Raw genomic sequence first — 9,974 nt, forward strand, 5'->3', positions numbered from 1 at the left:
TCATGCATCCCCTTGATTTCAGGCAAGGACCTGAGATTATAATACCCCTCCAAGACCCATAAAAGTGTATAGAGTCAGCACTGTGGTTCAAAAATCTCCTGACATGGACCCCTGCGATACTGGGGGTGTGGGTTCACACTTCCCCAGAAGTGTCTCTGTTTCAGGTGAGGCAGAGCCTCCACTCCCAAACCGGAGTGCACCCCTCCCAAACCACGGATGGGCAGCATAAGCACAAGTGGCTGTGAATGCACCTTGCTCTCTTTCCCACCACCTCCTCCCGCCCTGCCCGCAAGTTGTCCACTCTTATCTAGATACAACTTCACACACCTTTGTTCACTAGAGGTTTCAGCTCCACGTTTTAATCCTGCATTTCAGTTTAGGTGGCTTCTTACTCAGCCCATGTATGGGGGTTCCCCTCTGCGGGGACCTGTTCCTCTGCATCGTGCTGGGTGACCAGACAGGTCCTGCACAGCTGCAGCTCTGGCAGTCCCGACCTCCTCGGGCAACAGTGCATCCGCACAGAGCCATGTTGAGCAGCTCTCCCTTCAAAAAAATGCAGTATTCCGAACACACGCCTGTGTGTTCTCCATTGCCGTGTGTGTCTGGCCTCCCCTGTGTTACATGTCTCTTCATCCTGTTTGTCCATCCTGCAGCTGGACGCAAATGACCTCTGTCATCTGACTTATGTCCATAGGAAGTTTGAGCTGGTCTGTAGCAGCATCTGCCCATTTTGTTCTTTGGGAAGGCAAGTGTTGTTATTAAATGAAAATTCCTCCATGCTACGGCTGGTCTTATGCATAGCTGTCTTTCTTCTGTGCATCCATAGGGACTGCATTTTTCAGCCTGCCCTGGGAAGAAATTCTCATTTCCTTCCCTCCTGGCCGTGTTTCTCCCCATGGAGACTGCTGGTCCTTGAACATGTGGTGTGTCAGCTGTGGTAGAGCAGGAACCACTGCTGCGCTCTCATCCGTTCACTACAGTGCAGAGTCCTGGTGATAGCTACAGCTGTTTTTGTGGAAAAGAGTATGAAGACAATTATTTTAATCAGAAAATGTTCAAGCTTTTGGAATAGACCTAGTCCTCTTGTTTTATCTTCTCCTGAGCTGTCCCATCTCATGTCTTCAGCACTTTTATTTTCTTGAGCCTTGACCATGTGTTTACTTTCAGAGTTCATGTGTTTACTTTCATGTGTTTACTTTCAGAGGCTGACAAGGTGAGACCTTATCAGCTCCTGGATTCACCCGCGGGTGGTCCAGTGGCCATGTGCAGCGAACAGTGGGGTAGACCTTGAATTTCTCAGTCACTTGCTGATGCAAAGGGTCTTCTTAAACGAAGGTGTCTGGATCTCACATACTCTCTTTCAACACCCACTGCTCAATCACCAGGTCAGGGATGGCAGCATCCCCTCTCTGCACCACAGGACTGAGAATTCATGCAGGGGGAGGCCGTGGGTGTTGTCAAGACTGCAGCTTGTGCAGTCTGTCCTGAAGCTTTATGTCCTTGCTAAAGCTTTCTGAAAGGCCTGGGCGCCAAAGACATCATGGAAGATAAACGGTATTATCTTATCTCTGATACGGCCTGGATAAATGACACAGACTGGCACATTATTAACGCTGTCCTGGCTTTCTCCCACTCATGTGAGGGTTTGTGCAGTGTGTGCTGTGCCTGCCTGTCTGTCAGACCTGTGTTCCCAGAGCCCACGAGCAAGATTCTCACGTGAAAAGTGTGTGAATCTCACCTGGTATGTAACGATAAGAAGATGAGACTAATTTAAAACCTTGCTTTCTGTTTAGTTTGAGGAGGATTTTCTTGGTGCTTCTGACCATTAATTGTCAATAGGCATTGTAAGACCATGACATCTAAGGGAGACCTTGCATCCCTTCTCTGCATTGCCATCAGCTCATCTATATGTCATTCCCGGACAGAGGTTTGTGTAAACTCATCCTAAAGCCTTCACGTGATCCAGACTTCACTGCTTCCCGTCTGCTTCACCGCCCTTAGCATTAGGAAGATTTTCCTTGTGTCTAGCCTGAACCTTCTGTCCTGCAATTAAGCTCATTACTGCTCATCCTCTTAGCTACAGAAATGGAGTATGCTTGATTCCTGTCCTTTTTGCAACCTCTGCATAATAACCACAGTTTCTATTACTTTCAGGAAAAAGTATTGGAGGGATTTGAAAATGTGCCTAGAACTTTTGCAGTTTGAAGCAGAGGGGACTACAGCAGCAGATTCCGGCTTTTAGAGCCCAAGTTCACAATTCATTTATTCATTAATTCAGTGCTAATTTCAGGCTTTCAAATGGATGATAAAATCTTTTTTAGAACTTTGCCAAAAATATATATTTAATTTTTTGAAAAATGATGATAGTAACATTTGAGCTTTCACTTTCGCAGGCATCAATAAATTTACAAAGAGGCTTCGAAGTCCGTATGCAATCGATAACAATGAGCTACTTGACTTTCTATCCAGAGTTCCTTCAGATGTGCAAATGGTGTGTATATTTTTTAATTTGCCCTTACAGTAGTTAATTTGATGTGTGGCACCATGACTTTCAGGGTTTTGTAAACAAATTTTAAAGCAGTTATTTTGATTCAATATTGTACTCTTCAGCACGATGAAGAAATAGCAAACTTGAGCTGCAGGTAGCCCATGAACCTTAAGGAGGCTACTAGACCTTTTTCCAGTGAGAAAATAGCTGCTACTTTGGTTGTGCCTTTGAAGACGCTTAGGAGCAGTCAGTAAAAGGGCGAATGTTTGGAAGGTGGTGGAGTCTGTGTTAAGCACGCTCCAGCACTATGTGAATCCGACCGGGATAAGGCACTGCGTAGGGCACGCTGGAGCTGAGGCTGTCAGGGCGTGCAGCAAGGGAACAGGGAGGTCAAATGATGAAAGGAGATGGAGTCAGCAGCGGGCGGCTTTGCCCAGTGTCTTGTGGCAGCCCTCTGAGAGCACTTCAGCCTCTCCTTTCCTGGGGTGAAAGTGTTTGCTGTGGCCACAGTTCAACCATGCTTATAAACTCCTTTAAAAATAAGCTGGTTGTGAATTACAAGCTTTTGTAATGCAGCACGCAATCTCTTGAGAAGGTGCAAGCATTAAGATAATGTCAGGCACATAAATCACCTCCAATATCACAAAGATTGTATACTTTCCATATTCCTTGGTTAACAGTTTTGGTTCAGAGCTGGTTCAAAGAGGAGACGTGGGTGCACGTACCCACTCTGAGTCCAATCCCCTCCGTGGCAGGCCTTTGAAAATAAGCAAGCTTTTAAGAAATATTACAGAGAATATTCATCAAATTCATTGAAGAGGACACTGTTTATTCTCCATTACAGCCCATGGAGAAAACAAAAAAAAAAGCTTTCTTAAAGCTGACGTCAGCACAGTGTTACTTCCCAGCAGGATTTTCCTAATACTGTTTTTCCTTCTCCCTCTGGATCTATCCAGTCTGTCATTGTTGAATCACAGCTGCAGATCCTGTATAGTTTGCAGGGGAATAGTTCTCTTTTTCTTTCTTTTTTCTTTTTTTTTTCCCCCCCCGGGGAAAAAACAGAAATCTTTCTTTTCCTAGCCAGCACCACCTGACCGGTTTCTTTCTGAACGTTGTGTTTAAACAGGTGCAATACCATGAACTGAAACAAGATCCCAGTCACAGCCCAAGCAAGAGGAAGAAAAACAACCCCGTCTAGCCAGCTTCATGTTTTGAGGAGACTAGCATCTGCAGGGGGAAGATAAAAGAAAAAAACGACGACCCAAGCAGCGTTTCTTTTCTCTAAGCTTTTTATTTATTTTGCCTTTTTATCTAATGGGGAGATTTTGTAAATATTGTAAAAAGGCATTTCTCGTTGAAGATATATTTCGCACTGTAAAGACGTTTGTTGAAGGTTTCAAGTAGGGTTTTGCCATTGGAAAGCCTTGCTGGAAGCAGCATAGCACATTAGAGGAACCAATCTAAAACAGTAAATATGCACTGCTACTTGGTGGTCAAAGATACCTGAAATGCTCAAACCATACCGACTAAATCTACAAAAGGTGTAAATCTAAATCTGACTCAAAAATTTAGTCAGTGTTTTATTTGTGAGCGTTAATATTTTTATCCAGTAAGTCACCATTACGATTTTCTATGTTTTATACATTTCAAGAGAAGTACAATATAGTGGAACCTACTGCACGTAAGTTTAAGCAGATTTTCTTGAACTCCAGACCCTGATGTTAACTCCTGGTGCAACATTTTATTGTGCAGTGGGGCTGCTCATAAGATAATGAGAAACACCAAGTGCAAATCTCTTTTGGAGCTCCCAAAAGAAGTTCCTGCCATTTTTATCATTCCATTGTAAGACCTAAAAATCTCTGTCTCTCTCAAAATACTGCCAGGTTTGTAACTGATTGCCTATCTGATTTTTCTATATGTACCAGTAATCTTCATTTGTACTACACAGTTTAGTGAATGAAGTTCATAGTTCTGCTGTAACAGAAATACTATCGGACTAACTCCATATTGCTTTGGGTGTCATGCTATGAACACCTTTTGTGCACATAACTATTTTAATATGGAAGTCTTGCAGAAGGTGTTTTTGCTTTCAGATCACAAGATCATGTTAATACGCTGTATGATGTAACACATTAACTGTTACCAATGTGAAATATAGTGTAGAGGAAAAAAATCGCAGTTGTGGTAAAACTGATATACTGGTTTTATTTCCTTAGTTAATAATGTAGTCAGTTCTTCTGATACAGTTGTGCCCTACTGCATGGAAACAGCATTATTTTATAAATTACATGGGACATAGACGAGAATCGTTTACATTTCAAATGTCTTAGTGGCCACTGCATAACGAGTACTTGGGGATATATTCTGATAGCTGCATGTAGACTTCCACGCTCAGCTCCCCGCGTAGTGAGCAGAGACTTCATTCCTGAGGGACTACCTGTGCACAGCTCTTAGTCGTAGCTCCCGTTGACGTTAAAGGGGATTTTTGCCCGGGGGAGAGCCGAGGGATGACATCCTCAAGGGAAGCTCTTCCTGCGGTCCTCTGTGGGTTACCTCTTATTGGTTGCAATTGCTGATAAAGTTATATTGCACTACTCTAACAATACTTTTTGAAAAGACTATTTAGAAATACTTTGCAAGCAAATCTATATACATTTGTCTAAAGAGTTGTATGTTAGCTGCATTGCTCATGAAAGATCATCCTGGATTTGTTTATTTTGCAGTAAGACACGTTGATAGCCGGTTCCTGGTGTGGCAGTTATTTTGATCTCTCTGTTTTTATGTTTGAAAGAACGCCAGTCAAACGATTGTTCTGCAGAAAGTCTCAGACCTAAATACGATCTTGTTACACCATGACTTTAAAAAAATCTATTCGCGAAGCTTGTGTAACCACTTTTCCACTGGGTGCTGCCCAGAGAGCAGCATACTATTGATGAAGCCAGAATCACTGATGAGCCTATTTTGTTTAAAAAAAAGCCAAACTTCCAACTTGACAATGTGCGAATGTTTGTTGCCAGTTTTCAGTTTTGCAGAGTTCTTTGATAAACACTGCAAGCCTTGTACCTTCTTAATGTTGCCCATCGGTCTGCGTGCGATTCCCTGTTGCGGTTTTTTTTTTCTGTACTCAATTTCAACTGTCTATTTCGGTGGTAATGTCCAAGTTAGTTAGTTATACATATTTACTGCATTAAACACAGTTTAAGTATCTCTCTACTAGGTTGTAGGAAGTGTCTTTCTTTGAAGTTCTATGCTGTCATTTTCCCAAGAGTGGTGTGAAGGGCAAGCGAATGAAAATATCATATTCCTGTGTGCAGGATTTTCAGTGTTTTAAGCCCCCAAACATGTAAGTGGAGGGGGCTGTGGGAGAAAAACATCTCTTTGTTGAAAATTGGTGAACTATTCTAATGCCTCAAACACTCAGGACTGATCTGTCTGAAAATACGATCCACAGAAGCAAGACTAAGAGTGTATGTTGGTTAAATACAGTTCTCCCGCTGCAACAGGACATTTTGAAATCATGTCGGTGAACCCCTTTTCACTAGTTGCAGTTTGTCTGCTCTGCTTTGTGTGGCAGGCCTCTGCAGAGAATCAGTCCTGCCTTATGCCATAAATATTTCAGCGTATCTTCCATGTCCGGGTTGGTTCTAAAGTCTGAATGAAGTTGCCGGGTTGCATTCCTAAGCACCTTGTCCATTTGCAAACAATCACAAAAGAATAATGCCTGTCATGATCACAAAACTCCTTCTGTTCCTGGAAAATAAAATTTAACAACTTTATTTGGGTCCAGTGAAAATGAGCAACTTAATTGGGGTCCACCATTAAGGTAGGTGTCAGAGCGCTCAGGATCCATCAAAGCTAATCATCTGAGAGGTTCTAGTTAACGTTTCTGCTGATAAGTCACAGCACAGAGCTTGCTTACCCTGTTTTTACAGCTGTTTCTCTTTGTAGTAAGGAATAACTAAGTGTTTTTCATAATAGCAGTGAGATTTAACTTAAAGAGCTACTGTGCTGTAACTTAGCGTTTTAAATCCAAGTGGAATAAAACCCAAGGTTTTTTTTCTGTTGCACTTAAGACAACAGTGGAATAATGAGAAAGTAATTAAGCAGGCTGCATACAGTGTATCTGCTAATGTGGGCCCTCAGGGCATGAGCTGCACCAACAAGGGGAAGAGCTGCTGGACCTGCCAGCAAATGTGCTACATGGTGAAGTATTTCATTCTAGGCTAGCCCAAGAGCACAAAGCAAAGGAGAGAAAGGAAAATTATTTCTCTCATCAGCGCTAGATCACATACTGGCCACACAAAATGTAATGAAACCTTTGCTGCTGTCTGCTCAGCAGCCAGAGATTGCTGACCCATGGGAGAGGGGCACCTCCTGCCCCTGCTTGGCAGCAAAGTGTTGCTGACAGCCAGACACAAACTGCTTTCCATTTCTGAACCTGCTTCTCTTTCGAGGGCAAACTTTTCCCTCCCAGCTGGGCTAATTTCCAGGTTGCTGTGCAGCTGCTTCTGTGAAAGCCAACTCATCTCCCCCCACCCCCCCACCCCCCAAACAAAACCAGTATTGCAAATTTTCAATAAATACCTCCTCCTCCTCCAGAATTTTTCTGAAATCTTGCATAAGTGAAGAACCAAAACTTTTTACATGAAACACAATTGCAATTATAGCCATTTTTCAGTGTGGAACACTGGATTTCCATTGCTTTCTGCCTAATTAAGGTAGGATAAAAGGCACATTGCTTCTGACTCTCAAAGGGGAAATTCAGCGACTCCCAGATAAAACACAAACCTTAGACATCAGCCTAGAAAAATCTGAAGGCTTGAACAAAGCATACTGTTCTCTCTCGCTCAGGGGAGTGGGTGAAGTGCTGCTGGTCGAAAGGCTCATGCAGTTGGTGAACCAGATATGGGCGAAGCAGAAGGAATGAGGGTGAGGAGCAGCCCAAGAAGGGCGTGTAGACCCAGAGATGTTCACCTTCTGGCGGTGCTTTCCCTCCGCACTTGGTGGAGAAAGAGAAGATCCTTCTTACCAGAAGACTAGTGTAGCTGTCCTAAACCACCTTCATCTCTCCATATTTCTCCACATTGCAGATATGGTGAGCTGCTTCAGTTGGCTCTTGTTGTGAACACCACATCCCTTTCCTTAAAAGCAGCCTCTCTGTCTCAGGAGAAGTCAAATAGCAGTTGTGCAGTGCCACTGCTGCCAGCCGCGGAAGACATGAGCAAGTGTAGGTCAGGTCATCAGATCAGGAGGCAGATACTCCTTGCTGCAAGAGGCATTAGAAGTCTTCTGCTTCTTTTGTGTCATAGTAGTCAAGAGAAGGCGTATTTCTCATGAACAAAGAACTTCAGATCTTAATTAAAATCTGTAAGCTATCGTAATTCAAAATATGAAATAAATCTTAACTGTCCATTCCACAGGATGTTGCACTTCTGGATAATTTCTTCTATTCTGTGTAGTATTTCAGTGCTCAAAGTCAATTTTAGCCTACTTCAAACACCCTGTCAATGAATGTCAATGCAAAATCCAAACAAATTCCCTGTCAATGAATCTTGAATGTCCAACTTAAATTTCCCAAGTTTGAAATAGAGTTATTTGGTCAAAGGGGCCAAAAAGAGTATTGCAACATTTGTCTCGTCATCAGCCTTAGTACTGAATGAAATTTAAATGTTAAAAACTTTTCTATGGTTCAGGTTGCACAATATAGAAGCCTGAAACCCCTAGTTATGAGTCACACGGCAATAAATTTTTTCCATTTTAATATAATCAAAAGAAACTCAAAACTGCTTGTCTCACTCAACTTTTACTGAAATTACAGCAAGTGATTAAAGGAAAATCTAAAATGTTGATTTTTTAAATATATATTTTGATTACAGAGTGCTGATTAATATTTTCTGGAATAATTTAAGAAGTCAATTTGCCTGACCTGCTTTGCCCTGACATGAAGGCACATTCCTGAAAGTTTACTTCTTGCATAGTTACGCGTGCTTTTCTTTTTTCAGGTATGTCACAAAAAGCCTTTTAGATCCACAACCGATGAAGAAAAATCCCCAGTCAGAAGCAGTAAAGAAGAGTCAAACACATTGACCAGCTATGCAAGACCATGGTCAGATTTGTAGAGAGTGTTAAGCACTGGGTGGTTGCAGGGAAGAGAACGAGAGCTTCAGCTCAGGATCTTCCCATCTTTTCTTAGTGCATGCCAGCGCAATTGCCACAAGTACCGGAAATCTGAAATATCAAACAAATGTCACAGCATGCCTAGATATTACTGAAAGGGAGGAGGGAAGCAGTCTGGCTGACCGGTACCCTCGGTGGTCTGAAGCAGCTGGAAGGCTTTCTGGAGCTCCTCAGCTGGCACTGACCCACTTTGCTCTGCCGCCTCACCCAACGGCCACAGAAAAGGGTTTGGCTCTTTGTTGAACTGGGAAATCTCTTTTCCAGTAGTTTTTTTTTTTACCACTTACAGGACTCATTAGTTCATGGTGAGGCGTGCTGACCATTCCTCTCACTTGTAAAAATTTACATCTCAGCAGCCAACCTGCTCAGTGCATGTCTATCCTTGGGTTACAAATAGAGAAAAGACTTTTTTCCTGCCTCCTGAACAAATACGGTAACAAAGGCAAAAAATGTTTTCCTTCCCCACAGGGTTGCTAGCCCTGGGACACATAACAAGCTTGACAAGCAGTCACACTCGTGTCGGGAGGAGCTGTTGCTCACGGGCACAAAATAATGGCTTGATCAGAAGAAATGGGCCCGGAGACTGAAGCAGTTCCTTCCCCCAGCTGCATTTCTGTTCCTCAGGCTGAGCATCCCTGAATGCATCTACTGGGGAAGGGGGAGGAGGCGTGGGGAAGGGTCTGGCTTGTTTAAATAAAAAAATTACTCATAAATTGGAAAGCTATCAAATATAACATCAATTCTTGGCAGATTTTTTTTTTTTTTTAAAGACTGGGATTTATTTAAAAGGACATCCTTTATTTATGTTAAAGGACAACAGTCTTCTGCACTGTGTTTCCAGAAGTAAATATCTTACTTGCTTAGAAGCAAGTTCAGTTGCCGCAGTTGGCAGAGGCAGTGTACAATTTTGGGAAGTCTGGGTGGCATCTTGGAAAAGTGCTGGGGAAGAATAACGGTGGGTTATGAGGCTGGAACCAGCCCATTTGAATTTTCCCTTCACAATACAGACACATGCCTCCCCCTGGCATCCTTACCGAGATCCACCACTCAAAACCACAGTTAAATCCACACCTCCCTTCCCAACTACTGCCCCATTTCCCATCCCTCCTCAACTTCAGACGTTGCTGGTGACACACCATGGAGCTGGTCCTGCACCTGCCAGCGTGAAGGGTCCCGCTTCTCCAAACACAAGTCTACTGCACTGTATCTCTTCCTCATTTCCCGGTCACCACTGATACTGGCAATTAAACTTACTGGGAATTGTCACTGTTTGCCTTGTGATGCTCACCTGCTTCTTTCTCCCTGTTTG

The 9,974-nt window shown here is 43.0% G+C and overlaps 1 protein-coding gene across 9 annotated transcripts in view; it reads left to right on the forward strand.

The window, feature by feature from the left end:
- MCTP1 (multiple C2 and transmembrane domain containing 1) overlaps positions 1-5,701 on the forward strand; it is a 275,473-nt gene extending 269,772 nt beyond the window's left edge. For all 9 annotated transcript variants that reach the window (XM_055699706.1, XM_055699707.1, XM_055699709.1 and 6 more), the window contains 2 exons: positions 2,394-2,491; positions 3,615-5,701. In XM_055699706.1, the coding sequence (XP_055555681.1) occupies positions 2,394-2,491; positions 3,615-3,686 (170 nt within the window). In that variant the 3' untranslated portion in view covers positions 3,687-5,701. The remainder of the gene's footprint in view (positions 1-2,393; positions 2,492-3,614) is intronic.
- Positions 5,702-9,974: the final 4,273 nt, after the last annotated feature.

The sequence above is a fragment of the Falco cherrug genome, chromosome Z (assembly GCF_023634085.1).
Source record: "Falco cherrug isolate bFalChe1 chromosome Z, bFalChe1.pri, whole genome shotgun sequence".
Taxonomy (NCBI): domain Eukaryota; kingdom Metazoa; phylum Chordata; class Aves; order Falconiformes; family Falconidae; genus Falco; species Falco cherrug.